The 15,336-nt window shown below is 39.8% G+C and overlaps 1 protein-coding gene across 1 annotated transcript in view; it reads right to left on the reverse strand.

The window, feature by feature from the left end:
• The window catches only part of ELK4 (ETS transcription factor ELK4), a 28,267-nt gene extending 16,506 nt beyond the window's left edge, over positions 1–11,761 (reverse strand). Inside the window, exons 1-2 of the mRNA XM_075196143.1 lie at positions 11,652–11,761; positions 651–866 (exon numbers count right to left, since the gene is read on the reverse strand). Coding sequence (XP_075052244.1) covers positions 651–857 — 207 coding nt within the window. The 5' untranslated portion in view covers positions 858–866; positions 11,652–11,761. The remainder of the gene's footprint in view (positions 1–650; positions 867–11,651) is intronic.
• Positions 11,762–15,336: the final 3,575 nt, after the last annotated feature.

A 15,336-nucleotide genomic window follows, 5' to 3' on the forward strand; every position in this document is an offset into this window, starting at 1 on the left:
TTTGATCTTGGCTACTCTTTTGAAACATGTTCCTTCCTACTGCTTACATCTCGTGTCTGGTTTCCTATCCTGCCTATCAGTAAATCATTTTGACTAATACACAAGATTTGGGGCCTACATGCTTTAAAGGGTAAACCGGGGCTATTATATTTCAAAAATGGTCTGTGGGCCGACATATGACACTTTGGTAGGATCATGGGAGACAGGAGTGGGGGAATACCACCATTTCATGAAGCTTATTGATAGTATATAATTTTTGTTTGTTTTACATAAAGAACCCCTTTAAGATATTTCATGTAACTAAACTATTTTTAGTCATTTGCATTTGTAAGCCTGTTCCAGATGTGCAAGTTTCCATTTGTATTATTGCATTTGTTTACTGCTGCTTTGCACTGATTTTGTCTTATTATATTATCAAATTATTGTAAACAAAATAAAATCTGAATTAAGCTTTAAAGTATTAACAGCAAAAAAAAAAAATAGTATTTCAAAGCAAATGTCTAACAATAGTTAATAGGGGCAGGAGGCTTGGTAAAAAAAAAGGAGGTTAAAACAATATTATATTTTAAAAAAATGTAATAGCAGGTAGTTTATATAAGCACAAGAGCATATACAGTTTCTTCTTCCCAGAAAATAGGGGACGTTTTTACCTTTACATAGTAATAACGGAGAGCCCTGCTCAGCTTGTCATAGTTCATGCTCGGCTTGTTCTTGCGCACCCCCCACAGTCTGGCCACTTCTTCAGCCTTCAGGAGTTTAAACTCCCCATCATTGGAGGTCCAACAGATCAACTGTTGGTGGTGAGGTTGCTGCAGAAGCTGGAGCAGGAACTGCCAGAGAGTAATGGCACTGTCCATAGCAAATCACTGTAAATAGAGTATCCACAATTAAATTAAAGAAGCTGTGTTAAATGTGCATATTTCTTTTATCACAATTAAATATATTAATATATTCTATACAATATATTCATTTGACAGCTTCTTTTGGCTGTTTTGCCATCTTTGAATTAACAAATTAGCTTTGCAAGAAACTATAAACCATTAAGGATCGTCTGTAATAATATTGTGAAATGAAATTCTATGTATTTGAAATGTTGTCGGTTTATTAATGGGGAAGGTAAAAAATACAGAAATAGGCATATAAAAACAAACAATTTAACAGTATACATTTTCCACAGGAGTAGCAGTCAGTCATGCAAACATAACTTACAGGAAATGGCAAGTTCAGCACCAAAGAAATATGCATCAAAGCACCAAAAAATGACTTTTACTGAATTTTAACTTTTGGGAGTGTTTTCTATTGAGACCGACAAATGCACATCTTCCCTGGCTCCTAAAATGAATCTCTTGGCTTTAGCTGCTTAATTCTACCTTATGTTGTCCACTATTTCCCTGGTGACATGACAAGTTAAGTTAAAACTTGATCTATCCATAAATCTCATCTGTGTAAATTGTGCCAGTTTTTTTCCCTTTCAGCAGGGTCTTCAGTCTAGCCCATTATTTGGCACATTTTGGTTTTAAATGTATTACTCCATTGAACAATTCAGTTTCTAGATATGTGCCGCTGGACATCACCGTGATGTCAGGCTGCGCACATTTCTTGGTACTACGGTACCACAATAATGCAGATTTTCCTGCGCACCTCTATGGGGTGCAAAAACATGCAATGTTGAATTGTCACGGAGTGCCCTGTGAACATTCCGGGGGCTCTCCGCGTCACATCGCTGAGACTGAATCTGCCCCCAAATGTCTCATTCTTTTTCACATTGTGTGAACAGTGAATCCTTTTGTGTTCACATATATCTTTTAATTTTATAATCATTTACATGATTCTAAACAAGGTGACTGTAGAGCCTTGAAAGGTTATGTTTGATATTTTAGTTAGCCATTAAATGATATCACACCCATGGCACTTTTTTCATTGAAGGACAAAACCACATGCTTTTGTTTCCTAGCCAAAAAATTAACAGAACGGCTTTCAGGGAGCTTTCACGCATATGCGCTGGGCCATTTCCTTACATTTGACTTTTATCAATACACACTATCATATTGGTAGTCCATTTTAATGCAGGAGACATAGGTAATGCCACATTCAAACATTCTAAACGGGGGTGTTCAAATTTTAGAATGCATTGGCAGCAACAAGCCCATAAGAAACCATTAATCCTATTTTTAGTGTAGTTTTCAGGTGTTGTCAGCTGATCGTGCCTTAAATGGATGATTGGAGAACATATCTTAGTCATTACATTGTATAGCTAAACAAAACAATTAATCTGGCATGAGGAGGTCAGTATGTTAAATACTACCTTAAATAATTTAAGATCTGAAAACTTCTGCACATACCCTTGTGAATATCTTTTTAGATGAATTCTTATCTACACTTCTCTTTGACTTAAAGTAAGATAGTTACATTTTTAGTTTCCTGACATACTGTGCACAGCACTGCTGTCTTGCATTGATAATCTAGAAGCCAGAAACAAGACAGGAAGTGGACTTCTCTGAAAGAATGAAACACAAAAAAAATCTAAACTAATTTATCACACAGTCTTGAATTTAACAGAGTAACAAACTCGATATAATATTCAAAAAGAAAAAATAAACACAGACTTTGCATATAGCTGAAACCGTTTCAGAACACATTGTGGCCTGGACTAAAAACATCCTGTTATGTCTGTAAATGAATTTAAACTACTTCAATAACAATTGGTTGCAAAAGGAAATTCTGCACTCCCAGAAATGGAACATATGAGAGTGACATATCTGGATGTCATTCGAGGGATAATATTCACTGGATAACAAGTCATTGGTAAAAATGCACAGATGTAATGTGTGAGGTTGTGTGCCTGATTTACATATGGAAAGCAATGTATTCATAAATAAGATGTAACAATGTATACTTTATCTGTGTATATTGGAGGGCTCCTACACACAAATTGGGAAAATGGGTAAAAACAACTTAAGCGTTAGACTCTTCCCTTTAACAAATACAAACTATTGTACTGGGAGCACATGTTACCACTTGAAAAATAGGCTGTAGCATATCCCTAGATTTTAAAAACAATGTTAAAATTTTGGAACACAATGGTGGGAACGGCAATGACTTATTTGACCTATTTCTAAAGTACTATTCATTAGTTTATTAATATGTGAAAAGTACAAAGAAGCAAATACAGTAGGTGTGAATGAGCCCTAAAGCCATAGACATTTTTAATGTTGAACAAATTTATAGAATAGTGATGCAATACTGAGGGAAGCAAGTCGCACAATGCGTATACAGAACAATTTCAAAGTTAGTGCGTCTAATATTTTGTCATACCAAATTATGATGATATCAGGAAAGTTAATAGCTAAAGGCAGACGCTTAACAGCAGATTAAAGGGCTCATACATATGCGTGTTCATTTTTAAAAAGCATAAGTAAATGGACCAGTACACACACACACACACACACACACACACACACACACACTTGCAAGTGTTCTCTTCGATTTGGACATTGCCTACATCATTCACAAGTGTAAATGCTTGGTAAAATATAATTAAGTTCCATAGGTGTGCACATTAGGTATACAGTACAGTGTTCTCCCCAGAAATTTCTGCCAGCCGGGGGCATTAAGTAGTAGCCGGGTGGGGGCAGTCGTAACATACACTGTTACACAGTAGTGCTCACATAGTGCCTGGTCTAATAGGAGAAACAATGGTTTATTCTATTATAATAGAACTCCAAGAGCCTGGTGGAAAATAAAAATAGCCGGGTAGAACAGTGCAGTACACTATCTTGCATGGAAGTTCTAAGAACATGCTTAAAAAAATAAGAACTAAATGTTGGAGAAATGTGTGCGTGTATAAAATAAAAAATATTCACAACTTAAGTTATCCAGCACAACTGGTCTGCTCAGTATCACTTCCATTGCCTTCATGAACAGGAAATGGTGTTGCATTATAATGAAGTGTAAAGATTTATAACAAAACTGAATAAGGTTTTTTTAAATAAATATCTCCCTATTGACACTTTGCATTCGTTTTACACCATGGCTTACTATGCTTAGGAAAAGGGCTAGTTTTTTCTGTTACAAGTGCAATTTTTCGCAAGTGTTGTGCAGCAATAGACCAAGCCTGGCTTCCTTTCACCCAACTATAAATACCCTCACCTGTAATAAGTGTTCTCCCCAGCACATAATTCCCGGGTGTTCAACCCAGCTGTTTTTGCTGGCCATCCGGCTCTTGGAGGCCAACAGAGTTCTATTATACTAGAAAACCATTGTTTCTCCTATTAAAACAAGTACTATGTGAGTACTACAGTCAGTAGTGTGTGTTAAACCACTTACCACTAGTACTGTCAGGTGTAGGCAATAACCTCCAAAATGTTTCAATATTATTGCAAAGAATTACGGTGCCCCCACCCGGCTACTCCTTAATGCCACCCGGCTGACAAAATTTTCTGGGGAATGTAGTGTTGGAAGACTAACCCAAGTGCTAACACCTGTTACAGAGCTGCAATTTTATAACAGTTACAGGCTGTTATTATACCTTTGCATAGGTCTGCAGGTTTAGGCACTGATCCTCATAGTACATCTTTGGTTTAAATACCGAAATGGAAAATGAATTGTAAGTGCTCATTCCCATGGCTGACCTTGTTATCAATAGGAAACTATCTTCGAAGGAGATTTTTACAATGAAGGCCTATACACTATTTAAGAAAAATGGTGCACAAAGTGTACTAGAGTCAACATGCATTGCAATGTTTGAAAAGACACAATACACTGTACACAAGAGATGCAGCCTATAATTACCCCTTCATGTTTTGCAAGGTAATATGGAGGGCCACTAATGGGATTTTTTTTTAATGCTTTAAGCTACCAAACAGAGATCACTTTAATGCATGTACAGGCATCTATAGCACATTGCAATGCTCATTCTTCTTTGCACACATGAGACTGATCATCTGGTACAGAAATAAACCCAAAGAATTAGCAATGATCTCTGTTGCTAGTTGCTATAAAAGCCCACAGCACATGTTACTATGGGTGGAAACCGCTGTGTTGCCAAGTTTACTGGCGGCTGCTGAGCACCTTAAAAGTGGAGATTTTCTCTTTATTTCTTCAAAGATAAAAACATGAAAGGGCAACTTTAGATGCTGGGCATCCAGCATGTGATTGGATGAGGATAGTTCTAGCAGCAACCTCCAATCTGGTGTAATGGCCTAAAGCGAAGGATAATAGGAAGTAGAGGATCAGTAGTCATCCGTTGTGAAATAGAACTCCCAGCATGCAATACCAGACTTCTACTGGCAATGCATGCTGACAATTGTAGTTTTACAGGTGATAGAGAGTCACATGTTGCCTATCGCTGACTTACCCCCTTATCAGCATAAATGTGGCTCTGACAAGCTATCATGGCTTAATCATTTCTAAATAAACAGTATATCTAGACTGTCAGAGGTGTTTTGTGTCTGCAACTACTAGCTTAGTTGTGTGTGTTTTTATTCTATCTACTTCAAAGCAAAGTAATTTGACTCTAAAGAAAAAATGTAGCATTATCAATGTTAATTAAAATTACCAATTCTGAAATAACTTTTCATTGAATTATTTGTACAATCTAAATATGATATAAATGAATGTGTATGCTTACACGGCAAATAAATCACTTTTTTGAAGCAATTATGGCCAAATACATTACTGCAAGATCTTTTACATTAGATTACACAGTTTTAAGTTGTTCGTTTGCCACATGTGTAGTAATAATATACAGTGATTTTCTCACTAGGAGCCAGTCTCATCAAATAGTTGAATTCACAGCGAAAAGTTATGTTCTCTGTGTACTATAACTCAGTATGCTTTACTTCATATTTAACATGGTTCAACATTTACGGAAAAGTTGGAAAAAAAAAAACCCACACCAAACATTTCTTACAAATAGGATATGATTCCATTTTGGTGTGGTGGAAATGAGAAATATAAAATGTTATTTAAAAAGGAAACATATATGCATTATGGACACAGATGGTCAAGATGGCCGCATTATGACACTTATCTAAAAATATTAATATCAGTATAAAGTCCTGGCCAAAGATTTATACATCTATAAATGAGGGTAATCCTTTTGCCCCAAATGCTTACTTTGCAACCAAATAAAAAAATAAGCGAAAGTTGAAAAGTGGAGTGAAGGAATAAATGTAGACTCCAGTCAAGAGGCTGGCCTTCCCACTTACAAACAAACACAAGGCGCCATGCAAGACTGACAGCACCTTGATGAGCTTCTTGAGATTTTCTGAGGTATTATCACCCCCTCCTTGACAAAGATAATTTCCCTTGGTTTGGAGAATTCAAGCAAGTTGGGTCTACAGGCAATGTCTTAGCAAATACAGTACATCCGGAAAGTATTCACAGTGCTTCACTTTTTCCACATTTTGTTGTTACAGCCTTATTCCAAAATGGAATAAATTCCTTTTTCCCTCAAAATTCTACACACAATACCCCATAATGACAACTTGAAAAAAGTTTTTTTGAGATCTTTGCAAATTTATTAAAACTAAAAAACTAAGAAATCACATGTACATAAGTATTCACAGCCTTTGCTCAATACTTTGTTGAGGCACCTTTGGCAGCAATTACAGCCTCAAGTCTTTTTGAATAGGATACCACAAGTTTGGCACACCTATCTTTGGGCAGTTTCGCCCATTCCTCTTTGCAGCACCTCTCTAGCTCCATCAGGTTGGATGGGAAGCAGCCATTTTCAGGATCTCTCCAGAGATGTTCAATTGGAATCAAGTCTGGGCTCTGGCTGGGCCACTCAAGGACATTCACAGAGTTGTCCTGAAGCCACTCATTTGATATCTTGGCTGTGTGCTTAGGGCCGTTGTCCTGCTGAAAGATGAACCGCTGCCCCAGTCTAAGGTCAAGAGCGCTCTGGAGCAGATTTTTTTATCCAGGATGTCTCTGTACATTGCTGCATTCATCTTTCCCTCTATCCTGACTAGTCTCCCAGTTCCTGCCGCTGAAAAACATCCCCACAGCATGATGCTGCCACCACCATGCTTCACTGTAGGGATGGTATTGGCCTGGTGATGAGCGGTGCCTGATTTCCTCCAAACAGGACGCCTGGCATTCACGCCAAAGAGTTCAACCTTTGTCTCATCAGACCAGATAATTTTGTTTCTCATGGTCAGAGTCCTTCAGGTGCATTTTGGCAAACTTCAGGCGGCCTGCCATGTGCTTTTTACTAAGGAGTGGCTTCCGTCTGGCGACTCTACCATACAGGCCTTATTGGTGGATTGCTGCAGAGATGGTTGTCCTTCTGGAAGGTTCTCCTCTCTCCACAGAGGAATGCTGTAGCTCTGAAAGAATGACCATCGGGAAAAAGTGAAGTGCTGTGAATACTTTCCGGATGCACTGTAAATCTATCAAGAGAAATCTGTGGCCTGGGAGTCGCATATGAACAATGCTACAACAGAACTTCAGCGTCATGAATAAGAGCTGGTGTTGCCAAGATCAGAACTTACTGAAGCACAGAAAAAGTTGGAAGATCTCAATCTTAAAATTCATCTGAAAATATGGTCAACCTATGTTTCGAGTTGTTGAAAAGTGCCTTCACTGGAATTTACTATAATGTAAATGTCTTTCTATGTATACATTGTAAATGTTCTACCTCATATTGTACACGCTTTTTATTGGCTGACCATTTAAAATAAAGAAAAAAAAAATCATCTGAATCTAATATTAATTTACTCACTTCAATACAAACTGCTCTGGTTGAATGTTTCGGAATGGACCAGGTACATTCAGCTTTAGGCAAGAGAAGACTGGAGGGCAGTCCATATGACATGGTAGAGAAACAACACTTCTACAAAACAACTCCTACTGGCTGCTCCTAACAGGAACCCTTTAACATACAAAAACTATACTTACCAGTTATTTATGGACCTTGTGCCAGCAACGACTGCTTATGAAAAGGCATACACCTCTATTTGCAAGAGCTTAAGATATGCAAGGTTTGCTACAAAAGGCAGTTCTAGTTGAAATTGGTGTTTCTCGAAGACCACCAATAGAGTACCTCCGGACCTGAAGTGGCCAAGGAAAGCTTACAGTTCCTTCAACATGCACATTTGAACGTTGGTAGGAATTGCATCCGAATAACCAGAATTATACTTTCTGCTTCCACCCCCATAATGTTTCTTGACAATCAATCATATTCTAGTCCCATAAAATCTCCTTCCACAAGTGACTATATTTTATACTGACAATACCTTAGTATGATCATAATCCTGTTTTAATTCTTTGCTCCTGACTAGTAACTTAACTACCCAGTTACAACTAGCGGTTTTTTGACAATAATAAAGAAACTTGGAGTGAAGTTCAAGAGAGGGTTAAGGTTGGATACTTTGTGTTAAACAAGGATTCTGTTTACATTTCAGTTACCCTCTGGGAGACTCACATAAGTGTCCTTAGAGTAGGTTTTTACGAGCAGCAATCCAAAGAAAAAGGACAAGACTGGTCAAACTTAGAGACTTTGCTCTCCAATTTATAAAACGATCTTCAGGGTAGTCCTATGCATGGATTTAGTTAAAAAGTAGATCAGGTTAGACTTGTCTTCAACCTGTATATCTTGAGTCTGTTAGCCAATAACTTTAGCCAACCCAAAATCCTGTAGAATGGAAAAATGGTAAGCTAATCACCCTTACTAATATACAGTTATGTGAAAAAGAATGTATACCCTCAAATTTTTGCTTGTATATATCAGGACATAATTTGCAAAAATCTACCCATCTTCAAGTCCTAACATATGATAAATTTAATCTGTGTGACAAGTAACACGTAACAGATTTCAGTGCTCTCCCCAGAAAATGTTGCTAGCTGGGTGGCATTAAGAAACACCCGTGTTGGGACAGTTGTATTACTTTGCAATAATAATGAAAAATGTTGGAGGTTATTGACCACACCTGCCAGGACTGGTCAGACTGGTGGTCAGTGGTCTAACACACACTGCTGGCTGTAGTGCTCACATAGTGCCTGTTAAAATAGGAGAAACAAGTTGGCTGAGGCATTCAAAAGGATTGACTCTTGTCTTTTTCAGACATTCAACTGCTAAAGGTGATTTATATAGAAGTGGAAGCACTTCCTGATGGTCAAATAATGAAATGCACTTGGTTAGCAGCATATGATTAAATTACCTTCTTTAGTGATATAGAAGGATGTACTATATTTTTTTTATACGTTGTCTTCAGGTTTGCTTATTTTTTATGGTGAATAAATAATGAGAGTAAAATCTTGTGGGTTCGTCACAAGGCTAAATTGATCAAGCTTTTGACTTAGTGAGGACTGAACTAATCCATAGTGATGAGGAATTCCAAAATCATTGAATTCTGAGTCGACTTCTAATATAAGTGATATTGTTCTGTGAGCAGTGGCTCAGGCAAGTGGGAGAAGTGATCACCCAGCAGGTTGTTTTTTTGAGGTTCCAGGAGAACACTGATGGGGACAGAGGTAATAAACACATTATAAACATCTACTCTAGTAATAAAATGAAAAATTACCACCTTCTCTATAACCTTCATCGTCATCATTTATATAGCACCACTGATTCTGCAGCACTGTACAGAGAACTCATTCACATCAGTCCCTGCCCCATTGGAGCTTACAGTCTAAATTCCCTGACACACACACACCCCATCTTCATTAAAAGACAAAACACAAAAAAAACCTATGAAAGCATTTACTTCCCGTATGAAGAGCTTTCTTCAAAAGTTGCACTGAAACTTAAAGGAAAAGTTTATATTTCAAGTTGTTCAGTGTTCTCCCCAGCACCTATTTCCCGGGTGCACCAGCCAGCTGTTTTTACTTGCCACCCGGCTCTTAGAGCCCAACACATTCCTATTATAATAGGAGAAACATTGAATAGTTAATTATATTAATGGCCTGGCCAACCTGTGGCTCTACAGGTGTTGTGAAACTACAAGGCCCAACATGCTTTGCCATTAGCAAGCCAACCGATAGCTGGCAGGGCATGTTGGGACTTGGAGTTTCATAACACCTGGAGAGCCACAGGTTGGCCAGACCTGTCCTATTAGAACAGGCACTATGGGCTAGATTTACAAAGCTGCGGATTTGAAAAAGTGGGAATGTTGCCCATAGCAACCAATCAGATTCTAGCTGTCATTTTGTAGAAGGTACTAAATAAATGAAAGCTAGAATCTGATTGGTTGCTATAGGCAACATCCCCACTTTTTCAAACCCACAGCTTAGTAAATCTAGCCCTATGTGAGCACTACAGCCAGCAGTGTGTGTTAGACCACTGACCACCAGTCTGACCAATCCTGGCTGGAGTGGACAAAAACCTCAAACATTTTCCAATATTATTGCAAAGTAATACAACTGCCCCTGCTCGGCTACTACGTAATGCCACCCGGTTGGCAAAAATGTTCTGGGGGAGAACAATGTTGTTACTTTCTAAATCAGTTTTTTGAGTCTGATATGACACCTAGGGTTATCTGCAAAAAGTGATACCAAACTCAGCAGCTACAGTCACAGTAAACTAGATGAAATGTCACTCACCAAAACCTAAACATCAAAATCACTGTTAATTAGGATATATAATTAACTATTAAGTTAAGTGGGCAGCACGGTGGCTAAGTGGTTAGCACTTCTGCCTTACAGCACTGGGGTCATGAGTTCAATTCCCGACCATGGCCTTATCTGTGAGGAGTTTGTATGTTCTCCCCGTGTTTCGGTCAGTTTCCTCCCACACTCCAAAAACATAGGTTAATTGGCTGCTAACAAAATTGACCCTAATCTCTGTCAGTGTGTGTGTGTTAGAAAATTTAGACTAAGCCCCAATGGAGCAGGGACTGATGTGAGTGAGTACAGCGCTGCAGAATTAGTAGCACTATATAAATAAATGGTATTATTATTATTAAGTGAATTCCATAATGAATTCACTTATTCCAACAGCATCAACACCCAACTTAAAATAAACCAGTGTTCCACACTGGTCATGGGTTGGAATAATTTAGGACTCTAAAGTACATGATTTCATTAAGTGCTTTTGAACTATCCCTAAACACCATACACTGACAGGTTAGAAACATCCAGCAATAGTGCTAGTACCAAACACTGACAGCTAAGAAGGTCACACTCAAGTATGCAGAACAATCACATGACAACACCCACACAAGCTTAACAATAACCACATGTCTGCATACACCACACATCTCCGACAACTGGACAATAATATTTTCCACGGTAAATCTGCACTATATTGTCAGGTATATGTACACAGAAAACAAACAAAAAATAATGAAAACTACATATTTTAAAATGCTATGTTGTAAATAGGTAAAGCAACTAAACTATCAAAACTTTGCAACAAATGTTCAGATTCTCACAGTCACCATACACGTGTGTTTACAAACAAACCAGCTATTTACATGTGAGCTCTGTCTAGGAAGAAGGAAGTGACAGACGTGTACACCTGAGCCCGGTACAGACACATACACACTGTATGTTACATATAACCGGCACAGACACGGAGAGGGCCGGGCACGGATACACCTGGTGGTGTCTGCAGCCCGTACCGTACACGGAACAGGTCGTGCACATGCAGTCACACTATGTACATCCCGTGCCCACACACTAACGCCCCCTTTGCCCCGCCATACCCGCTGTCGGGTCACCAGGGTCCGGCGCGCCCCATGTCCCCTCCTCCTCCTCCTGTCACTCGGGCTCAGCTCGGGCACTCCACAGTACGGTCCGCCATCCGCCATGCACGTCACTTCCGGAGCTTAGGTGACGTCAGAGGAAAGGGGCGGACTCAGAGGCGGCGGCGTGTGTACAGGACAAGGGGGATCATACAGTACTGGGGATACCTAGGAGGGGTCGCAGCACACGGAGATAAGGAGACAGAATGGTGGCAGAACTGGGTTTAGAGGATGAAGAAGGAAGGAATGGGTGGGTTTAATGTAAATGTGATTCATACTATATTTGCAAAATAATTTCATTCCCATTGTGTAAGCAATACAGAAGGGGGCGTGTCCAGTGCTTCCAGCTGCATGTACAGGTAGTATTTATAGTACTGTGCAGTTAGAGGGGCATGTGTATGGGTGGTACGCTGCCACCCAGGGGCTGTATAGTGTAGCAGATGGAAAGATAGCAAAGTTGCATTAAATTTGAGATGTTGCATCATGTGTAACCCAGCAGTATGGGAGAAACAACAGGGATAAACACAGTAATTCTAGAGGTGGGTTTCTGCACCACCAGAGTGGGCATGACCAGAGCCGAAACTTAGAATTCTAGTGCCCAGGGCGAGAAAGACAAATGCCGCCCCCCTAGCCCTCAATATTAACCAAATTCACCTAAAATATCTGTCGCACAGCCCTAGTTACGGCTCTGGGCATGAACATCATTCAAGAGGTGTAGCTATCATATCAGCCAGTGTAATTCTGCTCTCCCAAGAATTTTCAGTCCACTTCATATAGACGGCCATTACTCCTTCACAAGCAGTTAAATATAAGTCACCAGCTTCCCCAACATTACATTGCACTTACCTTCTTACATCTGGCAATGTACGTTTTAAAGGCAGACTCTACTTTTTGCCTATCTTGGTTCATGACACATGGACCTGCACACGTCATGTTTTGCGAGCCCCATATGTGATGTCAGCTGCGTACGACAGTGGCACACAGTGGGATATGGAAAAGAGAAACAGCTCTGTAAGATCTGCAGCAATGCATTGGTCTCAGGAGGGATGAGCCTGTCAATCAGTCCTGGGCCGGAGGGGAAATTTCCATTAAGTGCAAGCCTGGAAAGTCTCCCAATATTCCAGGAGTCCCTTGGACATTCCAGGAGAATATGCAACTCTGGGGTAGAATGATGGCGTGAATTGTGTCCTCACACTGGGTTTCACTCATCATACCTCATTTTTTCCAGACAACAGGAAGATTGCCAGACTATTGGGAGTCACCTGGAAATTGCATGCATGGTAGTCATTACTCACTCTTCATCCCAGTGTTTCCACTGCATAGCTGGCCAGTGAGATTGTCCTGCACACAGAATACAACAGCGAGATTTAACTCTAGATATATACAGGATATTCCCTTTATTAAATAAAAGGAATATCTTGTATACAGTACAGATCTAGAGATGAATATAAACTCTAATTTTATGAGTGCAAGACACTCACTGGCTAGGGATCTTGAGAAAACACTTGAGAGAATAATGTGTAAGGACTACATCTGTGTTCTGGAAAGCGGTGGCCATATTCTTGTAACACACCTCCTCCTGTTAAATAATTTATAAGTATATTTACCAGAAGGAGGTGTGCTACAAGAAAATGTCTGGCACTCCAGCACACAAATCTAGTCTACTTAAATGTCATTCCCAATTAATTTTCTACCTCACATAAAGCTAGTAAAAGTTTGTAGTGCTGGTGGTTCTCCCCCAGCTAGTGTTCCTGCGGTGCTGCTACATATAGACATTTTTGCAGGTAATACAGAACAGGAAAATCCATTCTACTTGTTACTTTAAAATGGCAGTGGTGGAGCCTAGGTGGGAGAGCCAATCACAAACTGCAATCTCTTGATAGCGGCTTGTGATTGGTCATTGCACCCACAAACGTTTTACGACACTAAGAGGAATGACTAGGTGATTGTGCAGTTTTAAGGATGAGCACTGTAATAATTACTATCTTTCTGAATTAGATTACTAGTGATTGAGAAAATAAATATGTAGTTTTGTATTGTACTCAAGTATAAACTTCCATGCAAGTACAGGAGAAGGTAAGCACTTGGGGGGGGGGGGGGGTCGGCTAACAGGGGGGGGGCCTCACGGGGGATTGGGGGTCCTCTTAGCCCGGGGCCTCCATTCCGTTAATTCGGCCCTGCTTATCACCTTCTATCATGGCCACTTCCCGATACCCCGAAACACACACTAAAACTGATTGGGCACATTCTGTTGGCAATACGAGGTCTCGGTGCCCGAAACTGGAAAAAAACTGACCCCCGTCTATTCAAGCACTTGTCCTGAAAGTATGACGAACACACAAAATGTAACACATTGCCGGTATTATTATAGCCAACCCCCCTCAAATTCTCCTCTACTTGGAGCGCCTGAACATCTTATTATGCCAATGACCATTAGTATAAAACTAACTACCCAGAGTTTACATTCTGGTTTTCCTCCCTCAGTTTCCCTCTCCCTAACTTTGCCTCTCTCATTTCTACTCCCTTTTGAATCCTCCCTCAAGTGACAATTCTGTATTTCTCAGTTTGAAATATGCAAGTTCGCAAACCTAATGATTGTCTTTGGATTCAGTTGGACTGTGTACCTCATGCCCTACCTTATTTTTCCTTTCTGTGCCACTTTTCCCATCACCCCACCTACCTTTTGAAATGAAAAAAATTCAATATTGGATTATTGTTTGGGTACTTAGGTTCACACAGCACTATACATATCGTAAAGATCAACATTGTGATTAAAGAATCACTGGTACAAAGAAAAGTGGACCCTGCCTGAACATTTACAATTGAATAGTGTGGGATAATAGAAAGTTAGGATATGTTTGTACAACAATAAATAAAAAGTAATGAAATGGTACACAACCTTTTTCTGAGAGTCCAGTATGATTTCATCACAGAGAGTTATGGATAGGATCGGCGAGTTTGAAAAGGTGAGTTTTGAGTGAGCGTTTGGAGGTTGGGGGGGGGGGGGGGAGAGTCAAGTAAGGTGGGTAGGGTGTTTCAAAGATTGAAACCTCAAGACAATGTCAGAGATGTAAGTGAGAGAAGTGTTGATAAGAGCTTTGTAAGTGAGGGTAAGGAGCTTGAACTAAATTCTGAAAAGCATTGTGAGCCAATGAAGGGATTTACGCAGAAGAGTAGCCGAAAAGCAGCGATGGGAGAGAAAAGTGAGCCTAGCCATAGCATTCTGGATGGATTTAAGATCAGAAAAGAGAGACAGGCAGGCCAGTGAGAAGGAGGTTGCAATAGTCGAGATGAAAAATGGTGAGTGAGTGGACCAGGATTTTGGTTGCTTCCTGAGAGAGGAAGGGACGGATTTTCGTGATGTTACGAAGGAGGCAATGGCAGGATTTTGTGAGGGATTGGGTATGAGGGGTAAAGCTGAGGACATAGTCAATGGTAATACCAAGGCAGGGTGTTTGGGTGACAGGAAAAAAAGTTATCTTGTAAACCAAAAGGGAGATATTGGGAGGGATAGCAACATTGGCAAAGGGAAAGATGATGAGCTTCGATTTGGAGATGTTGAGTATGAGGAAGCTCTGTAACATCCAGGTAGTTACAGCAGAGAGACAGCTAGATTCTTGGGTTAGGAAGGCGGAAAAGAGGTCAG

This window comes from Mixophyes fleayi, chromosome 2, assembly GCF_038048845.1.
Source record: "Mixophyes fleayi isolate aMixFle1 chromosome 2, aMixFle1.hap1, whole genome shotgun sequence".
In the NCBI taxonomy this organism is placed as follows: Eukaryota; Metazoa; Chordata; class Amphibia; order Anura; family Limnodynastidae; genus Mixophyes; species Mixophyes fleayi.